At 33.7% G+C, this 26,548-nt stretch overlaps 2 protein-coding genes across 3 annotated transcripts; one reads left to right on the top strand and one right to left on the bottom strand.

Moving 5' to 3' along the window:
- The first annotated feature begins 406 nt into the window (after nucleotides 1-406).
- On the top strand, nucleotides 407-11,183 carry LOC126712846 (two-component response regulator ARR12-like). 2 transcript variants are annotated; one of them, XM_050412338.1, is made up of 6 exons: nucleotides 407-1,199; nucleotides 1,859-2,011; nucleotides 2,381-2,782; nucleotides 2,924-3,000; nucleotides 3,090-4,352; nucleotides 10,855-11,183. In XM_050412338.1, the coding sequence occupies exons 1-6, from the start codon at nucleotides 1,070-1,072 to the stop codon at nucleotides 10,924-10,926; spliced, it is 2,097 nt and encodes a 698-aa protein (XP_050268295.1). In that variant the 5' UTR covers nucleotides 407-1,069; the 3' UTR covers nucleotides 10,927-11,183. The 2 variants fall into 2 exon arrangements, with proteins under 2 accessions (XP_050268295.1, XP_050268296.1); XM_050412339.1 differs by lacking the exon at nucleotides 407-1,199 and adding an exon at nucleotides 1,328-1,446.
- A 131-nt stretch (nucleotides 11,184-11,314) lies between these two features.
- On the bottom strand, nucleotides 11,315-15,484 carry LOC126712847 (brassinosteroid-related acyltransferase 1). Its single transcript, XM_050412340.1, has 3 exons — nucleotides 14,879-15,484; nucleotides 13,762-14,220; nucleotides 11,315-12,066 (listed from the first exon to the last, which is right to left on the bottom strand). Exons 1-3 carry the CDS (start codon nucleotides 15,323-15,325, stop codon nucleotides 11,569-11,571), a joined length of 1,404 nt encoding a protein of 467 aa, XP_050268297.1. The 5' UTR covers nucleotides 15,326-15,484; the 3' UTR covers nucleotides 11,315-11,568.
- Nucleotides 15,485-26,548: the final 11,064 nt, after the last annotated feature.

Here is a 26,548-nt window from a genome sequence, read left to right as displayed (position 1 = left end):
TTCTTATATATACAACTTATTTTTATCCAACTTAATTTTCAAGCAAATTGAGCAAATAGAAATAAGGTCTCACCCAAACACGTTAGGAAAAAAAAATATTAGCTTATAGATTTTGCTGATAATATAAGGCATTGGCTGATTCAACAAAGAATAATAAATAATAATAATAATAATAATTTCTCCCTTTGTTTGCAAAAGAATAATACACATGAGCGAGAATGAAAAATATTGTAAATTATAAACTTCTGCATTTGTGAAAGCAACACCTATCGCAATTATGTCATATGCGACTCAAAAGTAAGACACCAAAAAATGAATACATTTGAGATTTGACTAAAAAAAAAAAAAAAAAAAAAAACAAAACAAAAACAAAAACCCAAAGTTGAAGGAAGAGAAGGCTTACTAGTTACACACCGTCCCAGCGTCCGTGGGCGCGTGAGTTACGCGCAATCGAAATCTTGAATGGTGATTTTGCCTAAATGTGTGTGTGTGTGACAGTGTTGAGAATTGAGAGGTGTTGCCATGTTGATGTTGGTTCCATTCATTCTACTACTTTTTGTACCTAAAACACAAAGTAAACTCAAAAAAACAAAAACATGGGGTCGTGAGTGAAAGCCTACAAACTCTCTCTTCTCTCTCTCTCTGTTCTCTCTCTCTCTCATTGTTTATATATTTATATATTTATTTATTTCAGTTTGGACTTTACATGAATGATTGAATCTCATTCTCCATATTTGCTTTCTCTCAGTTTTCACAGACTCTGTTCTGTTTTAGATTCCTTCTCTCCTCTCTCTCTCTCTCTCTCTTTCTTTTTGGTTCCGTTCACGCACACCCACTTCTTCTAGACTCTCTTTCTCTCTTTGGAAATTTGTACTGTATACTAGAGTATTCCATAATCTTTGCAAATCGTTTTTTTTTTTTTTTTTTTGTTGGATTCTGGGTTTGTTCAGACCAGAGTCTAGACTATTATTATATTCTTGAAACTTGAAAGACTCTATATTTTTTGTGTGTGTTTTCTTTCATTGTTCTTTGCTATCTGAGTTTGGCTATTCTTCTCTGCTTCAACAAAATGACCGTTGAGGCTGAAATAGATGACCCCAGAGACCAGTTCCCAATTGGAATGCGTGTGCTCGCTGTTGACGATGACGCCACTTGCCTTTTCCTTTTAGAGAAGCTGCTTCGTCGATGCCAATACCATGGTTTGCTTCTTTTTTTCAGTTTTTGGATATGGGTTTCTGGATTTGTGCTTTGTTATTGAATATTTTGATTTTTTAGTTGCTATTTGATAGTATATTGAATCTGTATGATTTGCTGACTAGATTACATGCAGGGACATATGTTTGACTGTGTTTCTTTGCATATGGAAATGGGTTCTTAGATTTCTGCCTTCTCATAAGATTTGTTCTTAATTTGGACATTTGGAAATAGTTTGGACTTCACACACTTGTACTGTTTCTCTCACTCCTCTCTCTATTTCTAATACTCTGCATTTGTATATAAGGTCTTAACTTTTAAGGTCTATATGGGTCATGAATTTCTTATGAGTTCTATACAAGATTCGAAATCAGTTTTTCCTTTTGTACTGGTTGACTTCATGTAATTATAGAATGAGTTATCATTTCTTGTTCAAATATATTTTTTCTTTTTTCTAGTAAATATTCAGCAAATGGATTTCATTGCTGTTCTAATCTTATTCTTTATTTTGTGATTTGTCTAGTACTGTCATATTTTTGAACTATGTTCTTGGTTGGACTATGGGTTGGTCGATCCATTCGGTTCTCTGTAGCTTTTGGAAATATGAAATGTATTTACTTTTAGAAAATTGGCATGATAACATTATGAGTTCCGGTTTTTGCAGTTACGACAACTAATCAAGCAATCAAGGCATTGAATTTGTTGAGAGAAAACAAGGACCAGTTTGACCTGGTTATCAGTGATGTTCAAATGCCAGACATGGATGGTTTTAAATTGCTTGAGCTTGTGGGGCTTGAGATGGACTTACCTGTCATAAGTAAGCGAGGAACACTACATGATCTTTTGTATATTGGCATTCTTCAGTGAAGATTAAATTACTGAAAGCAAAAATGTGTTGTAGATTAAATAGCAAGTTTATTTATAATACTAACTTTTGTAAGATATTTATTTTTTCCATCTCAAACTCTTCAATTATATGGAGTATGTTAGTTTGATTTCCAGAGAAGAAGAAAAAGGATAATTTCAATAGTCCATGAGTTTGTTGGTCTTTCAAAAATTTTACAATGGATTTTAAATGGCTAAATTTAAAAATCTCTAGAGCTTGTGGTGGGATTGTGGGATCCTCTGCAGCATGCAGTTACTTAATCAGACTTTAATTTTAATTATAAAATCTTTAAATTTGTAGTGTTGTCCATAAATGGCGATACCAAGCTTGTGATGAAGGGAATTACCCATGGAGCTTGTGATTATTTACTGAAACCTGTTCGAATTGAGGAGCTGAAGAATATCTGGCAACATGTAATCAGGAGAAAGAAGTTTGATTCAAAAGACAGGAATAATTGTGGCAATCAAGAGAAGCTTCATTCTGGGAGCATTGAAGGAGGACCAGGGTCAGCTGGGACACTTTTGGATCAGAATGGGAAGCTCAATAAAAAACGGAAGGATCAGGATGAAGAGGAGGTTGAGGAGCATGATGAAAATGGGCCTGATAATGATGACCCATCAAATCAAAAGAAGCCTCGGGTTGTTTGGTCTGTGGATCTGCATCGCAAGTTTGTTGCAGCTGTTAATCAGTTGGGCATTGACAGTAGGTTCTTCACAACCACTCTACATTTATTTATTAGGCACATATTGAATCTGTGAGACTTTTTTCCAATGTTAATATTTCAGCCATGTAGTTTTTCTTTTAATTTATTTTTATTTTTATTTAATATTGCTTTGGATGCAGAGGCTGTACCTAAAAAGATTCTAGATTTGATGAATGTTGAAAAGCTTACAAGAGAAAATGTGGCAAGCCATCTCCAGGCATAGATTCTGATTTTTCTTTTTCTCGGTTTAATATGATCTAAACTTTTTGATCCCAGGAAGCTTACTATTCTGCTTTATGATTGCAGAAATACCGGCTTTACCTTAAAAGAATCAGCTGTGTGGCAAACCAGCAAGCTAATATGGTGGCAGCCTTAGGTGGTACAGATGTGTCCTTTTTGCAAATGAGTTCTCTGAATGGAGGTGGAAATTTTCAAACCTTGAATGGATCTGGGCAGTTTCATAACACTGCTTTCAGATCCTTCCCACCTAGTGGGATGCTTGGTAGATTGAGCACATCTGCTGGTCTGGGTATTCACAGCCTTCCTTCTTCAGGAATGACTCAACTGGGTCATTCACAAAACTCAGGCAGCTCCACCATTGATCAGGTTAACTTCCAGCAGGTCATAATTCCTGGAAACCATAATGGGAGCGTACTTCAAGGAATGCCAATGTCACTACAACTTGATCAACTACAACATAATAAAAGTGTTACGCGTGTCAGAGAGCTCTCCACTGCTGTTGATAATACAACAGTTTTCCCCATTTCCAGTGGCCTTCCAGATGCAAGAATGACCATTGGTAGCTCCAGCAATCCTCTTCTTGGTGTTACCAACAACACCTTGATGTTAGAAGGAGCCCCTCAAGGAGCTCAAACTGGCAAAGTATTTGGAAATCACTCTTCTGTTTCATTTGCCTCTTCAAATTCAGAATTATCTTCACCCTTGCCCGATCACAGAAGATTGAATGACAACTGGTCAACTGCTCAGTCAACTGGGATCCAGTCAAATTCTTTTTCATTAAATGACACTTTTAAACAGGCTACTATGCAGCCTAGTAACTTGAGGGACAATATGTCCACAATGGCCTTGCAAATTGGGTGTGATCCATGTAATGTTTCTTCTGTTTCTTCAATTTCCACTCAATCACAGGATCTAAGGGCAGACATACAATGCCGAACAAATCTGATCAGCAGTAATGCTGGCCAAGTAAGTAATAATGCCCCAGCTCAAAGGTGGGATGACCATGATCAGGATGGTTCTTATCACTCAAATGTTATGTGTAGCTCAATAAACTCTATGATCCCTGTCAATGGTACTGTGGGTCCACTGGGTCAGCATTTGGAGCCAAAGAGCACAATCTTTCACACAAACATGGATTTCAATTCGATGGAACAATCAAATTTTATTGATCCGTTATACATGAATCATAATGAGGTTAATAAATCTACAATGGAGACATCACTGAAGTTGAAGCAAGGGCTTTTCATGGACCAAAGGAAGCCTCAGGGAAGTTTTATTTCTGGTAATTTTGGCTCATTGGAAGACATAGTGAGTGCAATGGCAAAACAGGTAATATCATATAATCTTGCTTCATTTTTGCAAACAGAGATGTCTTCTTTAATATTATTGCTGTAAAATCTTGACCATGCATGATTTTCACATACTATTTAAGAAATCAAACATCAAAAGAAAGAATATATAACTAGAGATAGCCTTTTTAGTGTCCCCCCCCCCCCCCCCCCCCCTGTTTAGTGTACTTGTTTTATTGATGCTAATCAGAGAACTAATTGGAAGTTAGTTCTCTCTGATGAAATTATTTTGGGAGTACCAGTGGAAAAATTGTAAGAGAACTTAGCATAGCATGATTTGATTTGTTTGCCTATTTGGTACTGGACCTATGACCCATTTTTCTGTACTTTTTTATCATTGTTCTTCAGCTGTGCATTCTTAAACCACTTAAGATAACTAGGTTCTGGATCTCACCATCAAACTTGCATGTTCTCCTTCCGTCCCACACCAAGTGATATACTTCCTTTTTTGGCTGCCCCAAAATAAATGAGACTTTTCCAAGCAGAAGTTCTCTTTCACATGTCACCCTTGTCTTTTTTCAAGAAACAAACAAGATTCTTATTAAAAGTCATGCCACCTCTAATATAAAGCAAAGGACATCTTAAGATCACTATATCTTTATCATTTTCATTAATAATCATGCTATTTCAAATGTTTCACTTAATTGGGGACACGGAGTAACAAATTGAGGGATACGGTTGTAAAGAGAAGAATGTTAGCAAATTATGAATTATTAATCTCATCATCATATGATTGAGTCTCCCCAATCATTCTTAAGCAGTTTAGGACTTCATTGGATGCTAGTCCCATCTGATGAAATTATTTGGCCAGTGGAATATTATGGAGAAAAGCACAATACAATTTTAGACAAACAACTTTTTATGTACTTGTATTTTGATTGTTCATGGGACAAAGTTTGGCTACAAACAACCAACAATAAGATGACATGTGTTCACTTACTAAACCACACTTAAAGTGATTGTAATTTATTTTCAGACTGGCATAGATTCTACTCTACACGCAGTTCAGCATTTAATAAATACTGAATACAATATTAAACTGTTGAAAAAACTTAATGAATAAAATAAAAATCTGAACAGAAAATGGTACACCTGTAGATCCCAGTGGAACTTTTGTTAAGTTTACAAAATAGATTTGACCATCAATTTCATACTATAGATTGGAATTTTTTGGTTGCATTATTTGATTTCAGTTATTTGCAATTACAAAGTTACTTTGCTTGTTTGTGTCCCTGCCCTCTTTAATGATGAAATATTTTTACTATTAGTCAATATTCGGTTTAGTGGTTCTCAAGGCCTTATGAGATCCATGAGATCTTGGGTTCAAAACTTAAAGCATCCGCATCAGTGGATGTAAAAATTTTGTAAATTTTGCAAAAAAACCCACTTTTTTCTATTTTACACACCTATTTTTACAAAACACCCACATCAGTTTGTCTATTCTACACATTTATTCAATAAAATATTCATCTTTACACTTCTCTTTAGAACCCTCTCACAGACCCATCACAACCCAAGCCACCATCAACGATCAATCCACACCCACCATCAACCCACCCAGCCACCATCATCAACCCACCATCATCAACCACCATCACCCACTGATCAAACAAAGAATAAAACAGGATCAAAACCCCAAAACCCACTGATCAAACAGAAAATCCCAAAACTAATCAAACAAAGAATTAAAAAGATCAAAACCCCAAAACCCACTGATCAAACAGAAAATCCCAAAACTGATCAGCAAGTGAGCTTGCTTCAGCGGATGAGCTTGCTTCGGCAGCGATCGGCGGTGGCGAGCTTGCTTCAGAGATCAGTGAGGTGAGAATGAGGGACCAGAGATAAAAAGAGAGAGAGGTGAGAGTGGAAGCACCAGAGAGAAAAAGAGATAGTGAGGTGAAGGAGGGAGAAAAAAAATAGTAAAATATTATTTGCAAAACTACAATAACCGTGCATATATGCACAGTTATTGTAGCATTTTTGTAAATATACACAATTTTGCACCCATTGATGTGGGTGTTTTTTTTGGTTAAAATGTGTAAAATTCACACCTTTTTGCATTTTGGAAGGACTGATGTGGTTGCTCTTATAGCCGGTATCTTGCTTGGGTCACTCTCAAGGGAATTCACTTTGTAATTAGTTGGTGTTTGGGATGGGGACTACACACGACACACCCAGGGGAATCGTCAGGCATTCAAAGAGCGTTGGACACTCACGTTAGCCTATATTATATATATATTGGTGCCCAAATTTAATTATGCCCCACAATTAAACTGCATATGATGGTTTACTAAATGAATTAATGTCCTGGTTGGGGAGAGTAGGTGGTAGATAAGTGGGCAACTTCTATCTGGCATTATTTCTATGATGGAATGATTTGAATCTTTTTTGAAGAGGGTTTGTCTTAGTTACTAACCTTACGAAGTATGTTAGGGCTTGAGAGAGAGATATTTGAAATTTAGTTGACTTTCAATTTGGGGGCTCACTCCCCTGACCCCTCAATGTGATGAGGTGTACTAAATGTTAGCTGCATTACTCATTTTTTAGAGAAAAATCAATGCATGAGGTGCTTACTCAACCAGATCAAGGTTCCCAGTTTCTACCCATGAAATTGAGTCTTTGTTAGTAGCTTTTGAATGAACTGGTTCTTCATTTAAATTCAACAATTTGGTTATGTTAACTAATTATCAATGAAATCACATGGTTGAATTTAATTGTTCTTGGAAAAAATAACATTCTTTTTGCTGCATTGGACAATACAACGATGTGGTTTAATTCAATTGGATAACCTAAGGTAAATTGCCTAATGAAATGTACCTAAGTTTTTCCCTGTAGTTAGTTTGTTGTCGCTTCTTTTCAATTTTAACCCCAAGTTGTATCTATAGCCAATTTATTTGCCTGTTCACATTATTCAGTCTGATCTTTAAATGTAGTAATATTCTTTATCACTTTGAACGTAAAAGTAAATTTTGCTGATTCAAATCATTGTGTGCACACGTGTGACGTGTGTGTGCACATGCATGTGTTAGATGCTGGCCATGGATTGGTATGTGTCACTTTTTGGTTATTTCATATTGAACCATTCTTTCAGGCCTAGACTATTGGCATAACTGAGCAAGGACTGGCTCTTACCCAAATGGACAGTAATAGGTGCATTTGCAAAAGAAGAAAATTGTATTAAGAGAATAAGATTTACTTGTTAGGGAAGTGCAGTTCGAATGTTTTTCTTGGACTTGTATATGTTGTAATACTAGGGTGGTTTATGGACTAATTCCGACCTCAGTTGACTTCCTGATAGCATGCTAATAAACTTAACCGGTTCAGGTTGAGTTGGTGATATGGTGTTTTCTTAGTAGATTTTATGAACAAGTGACACTAAATGATTTTGAGCTCATTTAGTACCACTATAATAGTGATTACATGAAAATAGGAATCTACATTACAAAAGATACAAGAAGCTAGAATGAAGTAATTATTACTATTTGTTTAGTGACAATATAGTAATAGAATCTTGAATCTGTGTTTCAAAATTTAATATAGCATGATAAGATTGTAGAATTAAATCATATTTCAATCAAATTTCCTAAAATAACTTTATTTATAAAATTATATTTACACATTTTGTGGGTCTAGCTTAGTATTATTATGTATATAAATTGTATAAATTTATGATAAAAAAATGATAAAGGTCGCACCAAGTGCACAAAAACTCACTTTTTGCAAGGTCTGAGAGAGGTGATCGGTAGGCAATCTTAACGCTTTTTTTTTTGAGAGGCTAATTCCTGAACTCAAACTCATGACTTGTCACTTTTGGTGGAAGACACTTGTCATCGTAGTTAGGTCAGACATTAATTGAATAATTTTATAATTAATGTTATTTTCCTTTGTTTAATAATTAATATCTCCATGAAGTCATAAATATTACTAAGGAAAAAGAAATGATAATATCTTCCATGAACGTTAAAGTTTTACTTGCTTGAATATCATGATATCATATAAAATAAGTTCTTAATTAAAAAAATGTTTCCAAAAAAATTAATCCAACTATAGTGTGTGTGTGTGTATATATATATATATATATGAGGTTCTGAAAGATTGTAATACTTTTAGTGAACTTGGTAGAACTAAGCTAGATTTAAAATAATAATAATATAATTGAAATCAACATATTCATTGAAAAACTAGAAAATGAAATTATAAGGAATCTTTTACATATCAATAGCATAAAACAGATGAGAGAGAGAGAGAGAGGGAGGGAGAGAAAGTACCTGTGTATCCAGAGGGGAGCGACTGATTTTTCTTTCTTTGGTGGGAACAGCACCCAACAATGACCCTTTTAGGTATTTTTTTTAAGAAATAGTTATTCTCTGTAAGGAAAACACAGCCAAACAGCAAAAACTTTTCCTTCAGAATAGTTATTCTATTACCATGTCTATTCCTTCCTTCCAAATGTGGCCTCAGTCCGAAAATTTGTTATATTCTGCTCCATACATAGCCCATGCGCATTATGTATTAGTGTTCTTAAGCCCATTATGTGTTTGTGCATATGTATTGGTCCATATTGATGATCATTGAATGTTTGTTTATATCAGCACCTTATTAGATGGATATTCCAGTGGTTCCAGCACCTCTTGTGGTGTCTGGGCACTAGGTTCGAGTCCCACCAGCCCCCTTGCCCCAATTTACTTACCATATGTATGTTTGTTTGTGTTTGTGTATCAGCACCTTATATAATTGGAAATCGTAATTAGGAATTATACTGCTTCACTGGATTGATAATTGACCCATCCAAGAACTTAAACACTGGCTGAATGCTTACACAAGATTGTCCTATTTGCTCATTTGGACCGCCAAGAACTAGATTAGGATTTCAATAGAATCTTAACTTACCAAAAAAATAAGTAAATAATATTTCAATAGTCTTTACATTTGAAAGATCAGGCAGCATTTGATATATTGCACCTTTGTTTTTCTTACCCTATATAATAAAAAAGAAGCTGTTTTTGGCTATAAAATTCATCTGACTTGCAAATATCTTTTTTATATTATTCTGTGTCTGAGTAGGTGATACAAATATTCATAAGGCCTTGATATGAATATACAAGCAATGTCATCCTAATTCATCTTTAAAGCAAATGATATGTAAAATGATAGAAAAGGGTAAAAGCTATACATTGTGTGTCTCAGTGTGTATATGTTGCAAATAGAACAAGTGATTTCTTTTCAATCTAACTGTCTGATACTGTTTTCAAATTTGTCTTTAGGCTATTTAAGTTGTAGATGGCATGTCTATTTCATGGTCACCAAATAATCATTAATTTATGCTTGTGTGAACAATTTTTCATTTTCAAAATTGGAGAAAAGTTAATTTCTTGAAGGAGATTAGTTTCAAACTCAAGGCTACTAGTACTTGTCTGTCGATGCATTTTTTCTTGTTTCGTTTATTTTAAAAATAAAAATAAAAATCGTTCATAGTTATTCATAAAATGGTTGATATGATTATTGATAGAGTGAAATGGCAAAAAATTCATCACCAACAAAATGGGTTGTAGGTGAGCTCATGGGTTCAAGATCTATAGCTTTCCAATAAATTAGAAAAGAAATAGAGCAGGTTATCCAACATAGGATAAAAAAGTCGTTTGTTTGATCTAGGATAAATTACACCTCTCACATCCTCACTTCACTTTTATAAGAGACAGCCAGGTAGGTTGCAACAGGGATTATTTCTCGAACTTCTTGTCATTGTTGTTACTTCAAGTCATCTCTTGGGGCATTGTCTCGGTGTATGTTTCCTGGTTCTTTTGGAATCCCTTGCATGCCAACAAATAATGCAATTACACAGTACACTAAACGTATATAAGGTCCCCCCCTATAACTTCCTTCAGGTTGACACATATACCCATTACAGTGAGTCTACTGAAAAAGATATGTAGCTGTCAACATCTTGGCCACCATTGTAATAATAATAGAGAGGTGGTGGGGGTGGTGGGTCTTTAATCTCATCTGAAGACACTCGTCTTGTTAAATGGATGAGTTTTCACTGATTTGTTCTTATTTCTTTTTTGTCTCTGCTTCCTTTCCCATGTTATGAGGGATGTTTGGTACATCATGTCTTGTGATAGCTATTTTAATTTCCTTGAACATGCCTGTAAAATGGTGCAATCATTCCACTGTAATTTTTTCAAATCAGGACAGATCTTATAAGTTATAAATTTAATATTTTGGATTTTAATGAATGTCATTGTCTCCTTGCATTATCACCTTAATAAAATAGTAGTAAATAATTAACTGACTAATAAATCTGTCTGCATAATACCCAGATCTTTTTTTGCCTTAGCAACCTTTTGGTTAACTTGATGAATACCTTGTTTTGGCATTCACTTTATCTTTGCATTGAAGAATTAAAACAGGCATGATTGCATTGTTGTCACTATATTTTGTATTGTTATTGGACATTCAATGACATGATTTTGGTAATGCAGGAACAAGATAAGTTGAAACTGATCGAAGGAGAATTTGGATGCGACCCTTATTCCCTTGGGACATGCATGTGAAACAGCCAACTACTAGAGACAGAAGGACTTGCATTCTAAACATTGTCCTTGATGATTTTCTTGTTGCATAATTCATGACACATCTATCAACACGTCCACTTTTGCCTTTATAATAGATTTACTTGATAAGATTAGGTTCGGATTTTCTTGTTGATTGAGCATTGTTATGAATTATGAATCAGGCTTGTTCAATTTGTAGTACAGAAATGCATCGTTGTCCATGGTTTGACAATGCATGATAAGAGTAATTGATGTTACTTTTTTTTTTTTTTTTTTTTTGAGAATCAGTAATTGATGTTACTTGATTACACTAACACATGCTTTCACTAAATGTATAATAATTAAGATTACTCCGAGATTAAAGGACCCACATTAAAAAAATAGAACATTGTTCTGAAAAAGAAAAGTGCATTCAACTTTATTTGGCTCCATATTGTATCTTTACCAAACGACATTTCATCTATATTATGTATAGGAATATTAGTTCTTGAACGACTCAGCAAGACAAGTCACAATCATAACAGTGATACTATATATAATCACTTTTCTATTAGCCCTTTTGGCAGACCACCTAAACCTCTCCACCAACTAAAACAAGACCCAAAAAAAATAAAAAAGTATTGGGAGAGATCACAGTTTATTTTATTGCACTCCATTGAGGAAGTAGTGAGAGAAGGGATCGAGGGTCTTTGAAAGCAAACCAATCCTCACATCAATGCCCCTGTTATCATTAGGATTCTGTATGAAGAATGCAACCTGTGGGATTGGAGAAACCAATGGAGATGCATAAGCTGCTTCTCCATGTAAGAGTGAGATCTTGTGGAATGGCATTCGGGTCCAATCAGAAACTATGGTCAGCTCCTTCAGAGGAGGGAGAGAACCCTGTGGTCCTTCAAGTGCATCAACATATGCATTCACGTAGTCATTGCTTATGGAATTCTTAGCTTCCCTTATTTTCTCAACTATGGTTTCATGGCTTTGTTCCTCCAATGCTCCTGCTGTCAACGCAACAGAGGCAAGCACATAAGCATTGCCACTGAAACCATTTGGTAGAGGCGGCACCATTTTGTTCCTTGTGTCCACAGCAAATTGCAAGCACACCATGGTTTCTTTCCTCACTCCTAAAGCCCTGGTCCTTGCCTGAATTGACAATCAATATTCAAAATTCATGTATAGGTTAATTCTACATTACTGTCTTGTATACAGTGTATTCAAGTAATCATGAATAAACCAGTAATGTTACAAACCACAACAAATTTTCCTTTTTACCAAAAAATAAAAATAAAAAAAAAAACCCACCACAAATTTTACAATTTTTGTTCACAGCTTGTGGAGGTGACAAATTTTGATTACTGAACATCACCAAATGAAACCACACTGACATCACTTTTATTATATACTAATCACAATTTACCACTACAACAATTATGAAATTTGATATGTTATTAAACAATGTATATAACAAGTCTAAGGATGAAATTTCACAATTATTTTTAATAACCATGAAGATTGCATGTTATAATTGACGTATAATAAAAGTGGAATTAATGATATCCTCGTAAGAAGTATTATATCAAATACAACTTAGCCATCTTAAGAAGAGAGTTGTGAATTTTTTATATTTACATCGTTAGGTGATCATAAAACTCCAAAACTCATTATATTATTAGCTCAAACCTTTGTCACGGTTGATCCTGAGTTGTAATTATCCGACTATGAACTTTTCACACATGAGAAAGGACAAGATGCCAATCCTGTAAGATTTTATCTCACTTTTGGTGATTACAAATGGGACGCATCAGATATTGTATATACTTCTAAAACTGCTAAAACAACTTGCTTCCGCTCTATATACTTGTCTTGTCTGAACCTGAATCATTAGAATTCTGGTCGAGCATATCATTACAAATGACTTATCTCGATAAATCTCATTAGCACTGAAAATTTGCCAAGTTGTCCTCGTCAGACCTTTGATACCGCATCATAACATATTGAGATCTAGGAATATTGGGGATTTGTAAAAATAATCAAGATTTACACACACACACAGAGGTCAATTTTTGTTGTATATAGAGCTGATACCTTGGAACTGACAAGTCACAAGTCACAACTAGGTTTTCGCACATGTTTGCATAGGACCAACAAAAATTTTCTATCTTCATGGGTTTACGTCATAAATTACAAATTACAAACATTTTCATAGTCCATATGAAAGTGATGTAATACAAATTACAATCTATAACATTCAGAAATTATGAAAAATTTGTGAAATCTATATTTTGTAGCATTAATGGTTGTTTTTTCACACTCCTCTCTGGACACTTTTTTATTTACTTTTCAAGTCTAATGTAAACTCTTTTTTAACTTAATTCTTTTTCTTATAGAATTCTATTTTTTTTTTCTTTAATTCAGTTGTTACAATAAGCTATTAGAGGATTTAATCATTGGTTTTTTTTACAAGGTTTTCGTAGTAATAATAGAGACTAAACAAGATTGCTAAACTACAATACTCTCAACAATATACTTTAAAAAAAAAAAAAAAAATGAAGATCTTAAGTAAATTAGTTCCAGATATTAATGATTGCGCTATATTTTGTCTGGTAACTAGGTTGAAGATCTACAATTAAATCTACTCAAATAGTCTAAAAGCATAGTCTTATCATTAGTTCATTACTACAGAACCTAAATTTTAGTTTGGGAAAAAACTTGTATACAGTATATGTTACATATACTTGAGTTTTTATTACTGAAAACATGAAATAAACACCCTTTTTTTAGTTTATTCATCAAAAAACGAAAAGGGTGGAAAAGTTTTTAGCGAGTTGAAAAATTTACCTTCCAAAGGTGAGCTGCAACCACATCAAAGGATGAGCAAGTAAAGCTACCTCCTCTCTGACCCAAGACTTTCCTCTTCAAGCTTTCTATCATTGCACCACTTAGATGAAAGGTCCTAAAAAGGTAACTCTTCTGATTGGAGCTCCCCATGTCGGAGAGATTTTGATTATGAGTAGTAGCTTGCATTATCAACTGATATAGATGATCAATGGCTGCAGCCCTTGTCACTGAACCTGGGTTTTTGGATAACCTTGCAGCCATGTTTGGGGCTCTACAATTAGCCAACAGTGTTCCTCGCTCATGCACTGGTTTTTGTTGCTGCTCAAGACCTCCCTTTGCTTTCATTATAGCAGAATTAGAAGCCCATGCGCACAAGAAATCATAGGTGGCTGGTCCATCAAACAACGAGTGGCTTGCACCGAAACCTATTGAATAACCTCCACAACCAAACTTTGTAACCTACACCAACACCAACACCAACACCACTTTACTACTTAAGATTACCCACCAAAAAGAAAAAGAAAAAGAAAACAAAACCCTATCTATCACTTCAAAACCAGGTTCTTGATATTTATCCAGGGAAAAAAAACCAGATTCTTGTTTTCACTTTTGACTCACCTTTTCACTGTTTTCGATTGTGGATCTTACCATCAGTGCTCAAAAACAAGTAAGTGATGATATGTAATCAGTAATATTTCATATACTATGCTGGTTTTCTCGATAATTGTCACAATTTTATCTTAAGAAATTTTGAACAAGTTGCTCTGTCACCTTTGTTGTCCAGTTTGAAGGAAGCATGTTCCCAAAGGGCATGGAAATACATGTAGCTACCACCCTGTGTGTGACCAATATAATCAAATCTCTTCTTTTTTCGAGAAAACTGTTATCACAGTTGCTGGATGTGGAAGCCTTTTGGGTATAAATTTATGGACAAATATCGATACTATATGTTACAATTTAATTTCCCAAGAGACCAAAAAAAAAAAAAAAAAAAAAAAACCCTAATTAATGAAAGGTTTAGGGCCATTGATAATTTTGTAACAAACTTCATAAGTAAGGCTTGGGAAAACCATAGAAATGACTAATTTGATTTAAGGGCTTCAAGAGGAAATCTCACCTGAGCAACAACCAGAGGCATATTAGAGAAGTTTCCATCAAAAACAGGCTTGTACACCAATTTCTCCAAAAATTCATTGTACTGAGAGAGGTCTCCAAGCTGTGAGATCTTAACTTGGGTCACTGCCTCAACTAGAATTGCACCATTATTGTTGCACCAGAGGTCGAGCTTTCCATCGTTTCGGTTCGGGCAAAGTCTACCCGCTGCCGGGTACCAAACCGACAAGGTCTCCTCCAACCCAGATTTCAAGCTGCTAAACACAGAATTAAGTGACAAATTTTTGTTAGCATGAGATGGGTTATAAAAGAAAACCAAGTACATTAGAATTGGACACTGCCTGTCCAAGTTTGAGAGGTTCAAAACTTTTTGAGGGTGTAAAAGTTTTGGATAAACAGGCACAGTCTTTGTAATAGAAACTGTTTGATAATTTCCATGTTGGGAGTCCATGTGAATGAGTGTGTGTATATGTGTGTGTGTCTTTAGCTCAACTGCTTGTAGCTTTAATTTGTGAGTGAGACACAAGAGAACAGCTTTCTAAATATAAGGAGAGAAAGCTTATTAGATTCCTAGGAGCTAACCTAAGTGTCTCTCGGAGATTTATTTAAATGTTCATGAAAATAAGACTGATTTGTAAAGCATTTTTTTGTTTGTTTTTTTAAACTAGTAAAATAAAAAATGCTTTGCATGGCACTGTTTTTCTAAGAAAAAAAATCCCCGTGGGTCGGCGACTGTATTACCTGGCTCGCACTGGAAGAGAGTGAGTGAGTAAGTGAGTGAGTGACAATGACCTAATACCTATCATCAAGTGGTGTAGAACTCTGATTGATCATGATCATCAGTCGGTGGGTCCACATGTACGTCTACTTTTGTGGGACCATCAGGAGCGCGCGCGGGGCCAACGTCCAGTCAGCGATCGAGCAAGTCCAGAATTCTAGCTAGTCTGGCTTTCAGAACTCAGCAGTAAACTTTGATGTCATTGTTGTGGTGGTGAGTGTGACATATATATTGTTCATTGTAATCATTTAAACCACTGTAACAAGAGGAAAATCGTCCACCATATCAGCTAAAGCATGTGAGCTGGTCACATATATCCGACAAATGGATAAATATTACATGTTTTCCTACTAATAACTAATAAGTAAGGGGTAATACACTTTGCACATTATCTCTTAGGGCATCTTTAATAGCCTTTCTAAAACTATGTTTGGAGAGCAAACCTATAAAAATTAGCTCCAACAACCTCTTCAAATTATAAAAAATAGAGTAGATAAGTTACACTACTCTCCACATATGAAGAGTTACTATTGCGCTTCAAATGAATTTTTATGACTAAAATATTCAATCTCTCTTATTTTCTGTGCACATTAAGAATAAAGAATAAAAATAATATTAAAGAAATGATGAAAAAATAATATTTAAATGTAATAAAGAATGGTTAGAGAGTCTGTTAGAAAATGTATTTGAAAAAGTAGATAGGTAAAACTGTTTGCTCTCCAAACAGTGTGAAAATTTGGCTAAGCTACTGGAGATGCTCTTACATAGGTTTACCCACGCACTATTTTTGAATTGAAACAATGACTTGAAATCACGATTGCTTCAAAATCATAACTTCATGTCTCAATTTTAGTTTAAAATAAGGTGCGTAAAACTATCTGTAACAGTTTGTGTGTAATAAACATAATCCATAAGTTAGATTGGGTTCAAATCATTACATGCTTTTCTATTAATAAGTTAAATTAGGTTCAAGAGATAGCCAACAATAATAGTATTCTTCGTGGTTCTAAAATCACATCTTTCTTCCTTACTCCTATTATATATCTACATATATATATATATATATATATAATTATTAAAATAAAATAAAAAAAGTTTGAATCTGATATATCCTATTAGGGGGAGGCATGGATTAGATTAGTTCAAATTTCTTCCATACCAATCACTCGATTTAATTGCTTTTGGGTGAAAATTTTTCAAACTACCACCAAATGAAAAGGATCAAATATATTAATTGGGATCCTCTTCGAGTCAACAATTAGATCACTCAATTTCATTAGGTTGTGGATGAATGGTTGTTGAAAGAGGGAGATCAAGTAAATAATAGCGAGTGATAACGATGAGGCCAGATATGATAAGGGAAGACATCAAAAAGTTGGGTGGTGCCAATGAGGAGCATGGCGGACAAGGTGGGTGAAACTAGCAAGGGAAGCAAAGGTACATGTCCGTTGAGGGACAACAAGTGGGTAAATTAAAGCATGATAGTGGAGGAGGGGGGGGAGGGGGGGGGGGGGTGGTGGTGTTGTTCCGAGGGGTTGATTTCAATGGAATCCCCTCACTCTGGACCGAAGATCAACTAAAACAAGTTGGGTTTTGGGATGTAAAACCCGATCCCGATTAAGTATTCCAACAAATCCATCCATTATGGATCAATTCAATTTGGATCATACAAGTTAAACTAGGTTACCAATTTTTTTGCTCACCCCTATATCTTATTGTTCGAATTAAAGGTCATGCAACAATTATGAAAATAGTTAAGAAAAATATTTTTTTCCTAGTTTTACTCTTTCCCCAGTTACATATATAGGATCGCTCACAAATTTCATATTTGGAAAGGAAATCCAAAGAGAATTGGAATGTAACTTAACTGTCGTTTCAAGTGAAATGAAAAAGTTTACTTATGATTAAAATGTTATTCTCATTTTAAAATAGTGTATATGGTACATTATTATTCCAATTAAAATTTTAAATCAATGACATGACATTATATGTTCTTTCTTATAATAATTAGTCTCAATTATGAACTAGAGAGACGCAAAAATGAAGAAACTGTAGTGATGCACTAGGCCAGCAACGATCAAATTGAACATCCATATATATGTAGTCTTGCATTTTCATGGTGGCAGTGGCAATTGAGAGTAGCTAACAAATTATTAACTCTGCAAGTTTGCTCCAACTTTTACCTGAGCAAATTGCTAGTGAGTTGCGAACCAAGCAAAAAGAGCAAAAGGTGAACGATTATTCGACTGAAAATCTCTTAGGTTGAGTTTCAAAAGGTGGCTAACGGTGCACTAGGCACTAGCAGAAGTGGGCTGACACTATTTCAATAGCGAAAAACTGTATGATTGTTGTGGTAAATGCTGGTTTGCCATTTACTATGGAGGAGGATAAGCCAAATAGGAATAAGGCCCACAATACTCGATGTACTTTTGTTTGTTGGTCACAAGTTCAAGTGTTCAACAAGATTCTATACACTTGCATTACTATAACTCGTAGCAAACAACCAAAACAAAGAAAGCATTATTTTTTGTTTTCTTTAAGGGAGGAAAAAAAAAGTAGACTAGCTAATTAATTTGTGGCAACAAAGGGATGTGGGGTTCAAGCCTAATAGAAAAACAGGTTGGCGTGTCTCGTTGAGAGAGAGAGAGAAAAAAAAAAAGAGGAGAGGAGGGATTAGGATTTAGGGGAGGGGGTTGGGAAGTTGCTGTATGCATCACAGCATGCGTGCATTTGAAGCCCAGACTTGTCTTTTCCTGTCTCTGCCTTTCCCAGCACTGCCCTTATTTCCAGGTCCATCCCTTTTTCTATTGACCTTCTCTCATCCACCCTTTTTCCCCTTGGCTCACATTGTTTAGTATAAAAAACCAGTCCTCCTTTTGGCAGTGCCTGCAGTTCCTCTGCCATATCTACTAGTATATAGCCATTATTTGTTTATCAATGGAATTTGTTCTTTTGCACTACTTGTAAAGTGTTTTCTTCTTTTTTATATGACATATTCACATTGGCAATCTATATAACATGCATGTTTTATGTGAACAACAAATTTGCATGCATGAGTATGGCTTATGCATGATAGCACAACAATTCTTTTAAGAACCCTCACCTTAGCAATATTTTGAAAAATTTTCAAATGTAAAACTTAACTACAATTATTATTAAGATATTAGATTCCCCAATTGAATTCTACCACATGGTTTTATTAATCAATAAAAAACAAACAATGTTATCAATTCTAAGAACAACTAAATTCAACTATATAATTTATTAGTTATTGCTACCATATTGTTGAATTTAATTTGGAAACTTAAGGTACTGCCCTAAAATATTGTACCTAAATTTGACTATTTTGTAAGCTCTTTTGCAAGATTTGAGTCTTGTATAAAAGCAATGCTATACTTTTTCTTTTCTTTTCTAGAATGGATGCTCATTGATGGGCTACACATAATCAGAAGTACCTCTTGGTCCTCTCTTATACCCCATCAAAGTGTTGGAGAGATAAAATCTTGGGGAGACTCCATATGAGGCCTTTGTATAATATATATATATATAGGAAAACAACTTAACCCAAAAGTATAAGCCCATGGGTTTGGACCCCAAATATTATATTCACCACTTATTCTTGTTATTAATATCTATTGTGAGACTTCATTACTTAGCTAATAACCACACCACTCATACGTGAATATTCCAACAAACATCCCTTCATGTGTGAGCTTTTTACTAAGTCACTTGTGGTTACGTTTTATTCTCCCCTTGAATGAAATTTTTTTTCATAACAATCCAAACCCAATGTCATGTATTACCATCATCAATATTAGTATTCCTTGCATACTATGTGTTAGGGACATATTTTATGTAATTGGCTAATCTTTTGACAAAATATTCTTTACTTATGTAATTGGGTAGATCTAGGATGGATTTAAAACTTCAAGAAATATGCTGTTCAAGTCAAGTGTTAAAGCCATGAAGATCTGACCAAGAAACAAGTGAAAAAGAGTTGTTCATTAAAGCTTGACAGCAATCTCGACAAAAAGACTTCTATCGAGATTTAAAGTCGAAGCTCGACACAAGCTGTTTCTGTCGGGACTTACGAAATCAAAAATTTTAGATTTGATTTTCGGCCCATGCTGAAATATTTATATAGGGTTTCTTTTCTCACAACCCGAGACATATATAATGATTATTTTAAAAGCCGTCACATATGCAAAAAGTGCCTAAGTTCATTATTCTCTCTGAAGAAGCTACTGCGTCTTTACGCCAAGGGTTTTGTGACCAAGGAGCTTCCTGATCTTCATTGTTGATGAACTAAAAAACTTTGTAACCAACAACCTCTTCAAGTTGCTAGAGTTAGTCACATACTGGGATCCGTGCATCATTAGTTAGTCACGTACTGAGATTCGTGCATTGAACTGAAAGATTGCAACTACAATACAAATCTAATTGGGTATTGAGGTAAGGGTTCAACTGTAGGTTGGTATTTCGGAATAGGCTAAAGGATTTGGTAAGATTCCTTATACTTATAATTGTTTGTGATTGATAATAGTGGATTCTTGGGAATGGTAAACTTAAAATCACCTAGTGGGGTTTTGCCTCGGTGCTTTTTCCCATTCGTAAACAAACTGCCTGTGTCAAATTTATTTTCCACTGCATTTAGATAATTTGGTGATTTTTTTGTGCTGCCACGCTATTGCATGTAATTAAACCTAATTAATTAACTTCGGTAATTAATTAATTTGCAAGGGGTCAATTCATTTTAACCCAACACTATAGGAGTCACTAACATGAACAATCACCTTAACTCACCACTAATAGAACATTTACTTAAACATGAGTCGAGCTGACATAAGAGTCTTTCTCGTTCTACTTGATGCGACTCATTAATGAAAACTTACCAAATTGAGTCATTAGCTCTAGTAACACTTGTTGAGGAGACTCTAATTGAGGGGTTGGTATAACATTAAGAAATACCACTTGATCCAAAAGTTTAAGCTAATGGATTTGGGCTTGTTCTATTATATTAATTCTTCAACCTTTTTACGTTTTCTATATGTGAGACTTTTACTCACATGTGTACACCCAAAAATCTCCCCCACATATGTGAGTCATTGCCTTTTTGTTGGTTTCGAGGCCTTTTTTTAGACCACGAACAAGACCTAGTAGCTCCCTCTTGTCTATGGCTTTTTCCTTCTCTTACACTTCATCAATGGTCCTCTCGTACACCATCCTTGGTAACCACATGTCAACCCCACATGCTCATCCATGGGAACCTTGTACATTCACCCATTATAGGATCCTCATGTTGCGTCATTTTTCTTTGATTTAGCTTCATTGAAAATATTATTTTGTTAAGTCTTTTTCCAAGATCATTTGTGTGGCTTTTATGGGCTTGCCTTGTGTAATGCACAATTGTATGGACTCCAAGTACGCACACCATGTCCTTACTCCAATTGCAAAAGCGACTTTGATAATCTTGCCATCTTTTCTACATGTCACTATGTGCTCTGATATCACTTGTTGAAGAAATAACATCTTTGGGAGACTCTATAGTTGAGACCTTAATATGACATATAGGGGCACAACCTAAGCCAAGAGGATGATATTAGTTTTAGGCCTATGAGTTTGAACCTAATTATGTTATATTAACTTCTTCTTTTTGTAATTAATATTGAATGTGAGACTATTACTTACCTAACCACACCACTCACACTTGAATATTTCAATACAAAGTAAAAGCAATTGTTTCAATTCTAAGTCCCTTGTTGAAAGACAGAAGATTTCACCAAAGAATAACCTGACATTTACAAGTCAATTAATGTCAATACTTCATAGATAGCATTCTATGGTTATTTAAGGATGTCATCTTTCAACGATAAGGTCTTATTATTTTGTATACATGCATTAGTTTTCTCTTATAAATCCCCAAGTATAGTTAATCCAAATCAAAATTATTAGGATTTAGATTAACAATATCCGTTGACATTGTAATAAACATGGGCTATAATACTTGGGCAAATTGGGAAGAAAAGTCAAGTCTTGAAGTTGCTCGAAGAAGTGCAAACTGTAAATTTTCACTCAATCGAAACCTCATCTCACTCAAGCAAAACAATAATTTAATAAGTTGATCTGTCCTTTAAGCGAGAATGTAGGCTTTGTTTTTCAATACCTCTAGGAAAAGAAGTGTTCCGCCTTGTTTAACCAATTTCTAAATACAACAAAGCACGACTTTTCAACCTAAGAAGGCTACTATACCTTGAGCCTCTTGAGAGCATTCCTTTGTTTTCAAAACTTCTTGTTCTAACTCTTGGCTTTGCACCCCCAAGGATTCATGGTATACCTTCAACTAAGAACCTGAAGAACCCATGCTTATTGAAACCAAAAAGTTCTTTATCTTGTATCAATGCATGCATTGAGGTCCCAAAGTTCCAACATGAAGCAAACGTGTCATTCATGAAGCAATTCATGTAAAAGAAGTTTAGCGGTTATGAAGTTATGTGAAGTCAACAAGTTAACTATTTGGCCAGTAAGATCTAATTACTATGATTTTGTGAGTTCTGTAAATTCCTTTTATGGTAAATTGTCTTGTGGGTACATTACTTCTGTTATTCCGTAGTGGTTTTTCCATTATTGAAGAAGTTATTGTTTTATTTTTCACTTCATTATTAAATTTTAAAATTTTTTATGTTATTTAATTTATTGCATTATTATTACTTTGATTGATTTGGTTATTATAGAAATTTGTAACTCTAGCATTTTTCTTTATAAATTATATGAGAAATGTTATGTGCATAATATTTTCAAAACACTTTCACAACAAATAATATGTGGCAAGTTGTTATGAGTAAACAAAAAAGTAATTTAAGTTGTAAATTTAAATTAAAACTAATAAGAACTTACTACCTATGATTTGTTATGAAAATGTTATAAATATAGCATCACTCTAATATATTGCTTTATTGCTTACTAAAGCTTAACTTAACTAAAGTATAAACTTGTTTGAATTTTCATTGAATAAGTTGTATTGGGGTCAGAATAGAATTTTTAAAATTAATTATAGCAATTAATTCTTCTCCTAAGTTTTACATAGTTCACGTTAATTTTCCAGTAGCTCAAGATCCGAATATTGAAGCTAATTCAGAAATTGTTTTCGACCAAACAATTTCTAGTGATGTCAAATAAGATGGGTACTTATTCTCATGCTAGCGTTCTATCGGAATTATTCTCTTCATTTTCTTATAGGTTCAATTCATGAACCTGAGTATATGTCATTGTGCTTGTTTGTGAAGACATGTAGTGCATGTTAATGCGTGGACATATAATATATTTATATACAATGCTTTTTCTTACTCATATTCTCTTTTCTTTTCTTTTTTTTCTGGGGGGGAAAGCTTTTCGTACTCATATTCGCTCAATATCTTTTTCATGGGGAAAACTACAATTATAATCATTTGGCGCAGTTCATCTCTATGTCACTATTCACAGTGCTTTTTATGCAGGGATGTACGTGGTACATTTGTCCGTTCATAAAACTTATGTATGAAGCAACATGACATAGAATCACAGATATATATATATATATATATATATATATATGCTAGAAGGCTCAATAGAGAAAAGAATATAATTATTATTTGAAAAGAAAAAAGATAGAGAAAAGAACATTCTTTTACGAGATAGTGTATACAGTATAGAAATAAAAACAAAAACAAAAACAAACGTTTTAATATAATGATTTCGTGGTGCTCAAGTGATAATTACATCATTTATGGTATCTCATATCTATATTTTGAATCTCACCTCCATTCTCCCACTATATATCTATCTATCCAACAAATAAAATCAGGACAAAATTTAGTTACAAAATTAGTTGTAGACTAAGACTACAACTTTACTCAATAAAATAAACATCACTACATATTTTGAAAATCTAACCGTTGAATTGCATGTTCTTTATACTCTTTATGCACATGTCAAAATTTATGTCAATCTAATATTATTTACTATATGATCTAGAAACTTATATTTTATGTATAATTTTAAACTATAAAATTTGCAATTTAAATAATTTATTAATGGCATAGCTTTTTTTTTTTTTTTTTTTTTTGGATGGGATCTTTAATTTTCTAGAAATTTGCAAGTATAGAGAATATAAGAAGAAAATGGATTTGTCAAAATTTACCTTCAATAAAAAGATATTAAGTAAGATTGTAGTATAAGGCTACAATTAATTTTGTAGTTAAACTTTATTTATAATATAGAATCTACCTAAAATAGTGGCATAACAAAGATTTTTCTACGTAATTGTAAACTTTAACTTCTTCTTTTTTTTTTAAGAAGGAATGTAAACTTTAAATTAAAGCATATATATATGAGTTATTTTTTTCAATATAATGAGATTTCATATTTTAAAATCTATATTTTCTATCGCTGGATAAATTTATTCATACAAAGAAATATTACTTTAATCAATTTCAAAACTCTTCAAATTATTGTATCAAAAAAAAAAAAACTCTTAAAATTATAATCTCATATTTTTAAATTGACTTTCTAACTTGAGTTATGTATTAACTACTAAAGAATTTAACTAAACTTATCAAGGCTTAAAAGCATATGATATTAAAAGAATTTAACCAAATAACTGATTGTGGTATTTGATTTTTTTTCTTTTTCTTTTTTGGTTGCTAAAAGTGGTTGGTTATTTGTTATAAGGTTACAACTAATTTTGTAACTAAACTTTATCCATAAAATTATGGAATCTACCTAAAATAGTGGCATAACAAAGATTTTTCAATGTAATTGTAAACTTTTAATTTAACCTTCTTCTTTTTTAAGAAGTAATGTAAACTTTAACTTAAAGCATATATATATATATATATATATATGTATGTAGGTATGTATGTATGTATGTATATGAGTTATTTTTTTTCAATGAGATTTCATATTTTAAAATCTATATTTTCTTTCGCTTGATAAATTTATTCATACATAAGAAATATTACTCTAATCAATTTCAAAACTCTTAAAATTATAATCTCATATTTTTAAATTAACTTTCTAACTTGAGTTATGTATCAACTACTAAATAATTTAACTAAACTTATCAAGGCTTAAAACCATATAATATTAAATTAAGAAATTTATCTCTCTCCCTCCCCCAATTTAACCAAATAAATGATTGTGGTGTTTGATTTTTTTTTTTTTTTTTTTTTGGTTGCTAAAAGTGGTTGGTTATTTGTTATACGCTACATATGGAGAGAAAATTTTGGGTTATAGGTTTTATCTTTTTGGATTATTTTGATAAAATAAAATGACTGAAATAACACTTTTGCCTTATAAGGGTGTTCCCCCCCACCCCCCATTTTTCATTCTATCCCTACATGTTTTCATAGTGGTTTATATAGTTCATTTTTGTTAGTAATCTAGTGACATCTAATATCATATGAGTGATGTAAAGTTGTGATTTACAACTATTTTGTGTTGGCTTTAATTCCGCGCCAAATTTGATTGTAATTATGTTTAATCTTATGTACTCCGTATTTTATGTGGGATTTATTTGTAAGGGTTGTGTGTGAGAGAGAGAGAGTATGAAGACTCAAGGAAAAGTGCAGAGCAAAGAAGATTTTGCGGGTGGCTCGAGAGAAGCCTTCCCACAAAGTGAAGCATGTGATCAGCACATGACTGAAATGCGAAGAGTCATAACAACTAGTTTTCGCGAGTGTCTCGCGGGTAAAGCCTTCCCGCAAGATATCCGTGAAACATTCTGTTTTGTCAATTTGTCATATCTGATACACCCTGTCCCTAACCACACTATATATACCCATATTATCCACAGATGTTAAGGAGTGCTTTCAGAAAGAAAACCCTAGCCACTATCTTTGGAAGTGAGAAATTGTTATACCCACAATTTTCTACATAATCCATTGTGGTTTTCCTCAACTCCTACCTCTCCATTTCCATATCTTTAAGAGGTTGATAACTCAAACACTTACCACACCCATTTTAAGTGTCAAGTGAGGTATTGGTACTACTGGGAAGCATTGGAAGAAGCCAAGCTTTGGCGGATGCAATCGAGCGTATTGCAGGATCCGAAGAGCTAGACAAGACACGGTTCCGAGAAACCTTGTTAGAGTAAGAGCTTGGAGGGCTTAGGTGCATTGGATAGATTAGGCTTGGAAGGTCTCTTGCTATTTATGTATCCCAACTGATTGTCTAGTGGATCGATTTACCGCTTGGAGGGTGGCGGAAAGGTTTTACGCCGAGTACTTCAGTTTCCTCTTTGATAACACATTGACATATTATCTTGTGTTTGCATTCTTCTTCCTTACTCTTTTAGCTTTTATTTTACTGCTGTGATTTGATGAATATGACTTAGAGTAGTTTTATTGTTTGTACGCTCGTATTTACTCTTTTCCGCACTTAGTTTAAGTAAGAGTAAAATCAACCGAGCTGTAATCTTTAATTTGGAGGTCTAAACAGCTCTTGTGTTTTAACACATTTTCAAACTTTTAAGTGATATGTTTTAATGGATACTACTTATTTAGCACATAATGGTTATATTACTAACTGAATTGAACGATAAAATCAATATGAAAGCAAAATCAAATATAAAGAGCCAAAATAAAAGTTTTAAAACATAAAGGACTAAAATAAAAACAATCTTAAACTTTAAGGAACAAGCGTGTACTTTATTAAAATTTAAATAAATAAAAATTGTTCTACTTTTGTAGGGCTATAAATGAGATGAGCCAAGCCGAACTGAGTATTAAAAGCTAAGAATTGTTCATTTAGTTTTATTTTAAACATGAGCCAAGTTTGAGATCATCAACAAATAAAATTACATATTCAAACTTTGTTCATTTTCTTGTTGAACAAGTTTAAACTCACAAGTTATATGATTGA

This window comes from Quercus robur, chromosome 2, assembly GCF_932294415.1.
Source record: "Quercus robur chromosome 2, dhQueRobu3.1, whole genome shotgun sequence".
In the NCBI taxonomy this organism is placed as follows: domain Eukaryota; kingdom Viridiplantae; phylum Streptophyta; class Magnoliopsida; order Fagales; family Fagaceae; genus Quercus; species Quercus robur.
Note: the sequence above shows the minus strand (reverse complement) of the source record. Positions and strands in the feature narration are given on the sequence as shown.

Bases quoted from the DNA above. Each gene is read 5' to 3' on its own strand.
- LOC126712846 (XM_050412338.1), top strand. From the start codon at position 1,070: ATGACCGTTGAGGCTGAAATAGATGACCCCAGAGACCAGTTCCCAATT. The intron at 1,200-1,858 runs GTTTGCTTCTTT...CGGTTTTTGCAG, and splicing joins TCGTCGATGCCAATACCATG to TTACGACAACTAATCAAGCA. The intron at 4,353-10,854 runs GTAATATCATAT...TTGGTAATGCAG, and splicing joins TGAGTGCAATGGCAAAACAG to GAACAAGATAAGTTGAAACT.
- LOC126712847 (XM_050412340.1), bottom strand. From the start codon at position 15,325: ATGGACTCCCAACATGGAAATTATCAAACAGTTTCTATTACAAAGACT. The intron at 14,221-14,878 runs GTGAGATTTCCT...GTGTTGGTGTAG, and splicing joins TGCCTCTGGTTGTTGCTCAG to GTTACAAAGTTTGGTTGTGG. The intron at 12,067-13,761 runs GTAAATTTTTCA...TTGTCAATTCAG, and splicing joins TTGCAGCTCACCTTTGGAAG to GCAAGGACCAGGGCTTTAGG.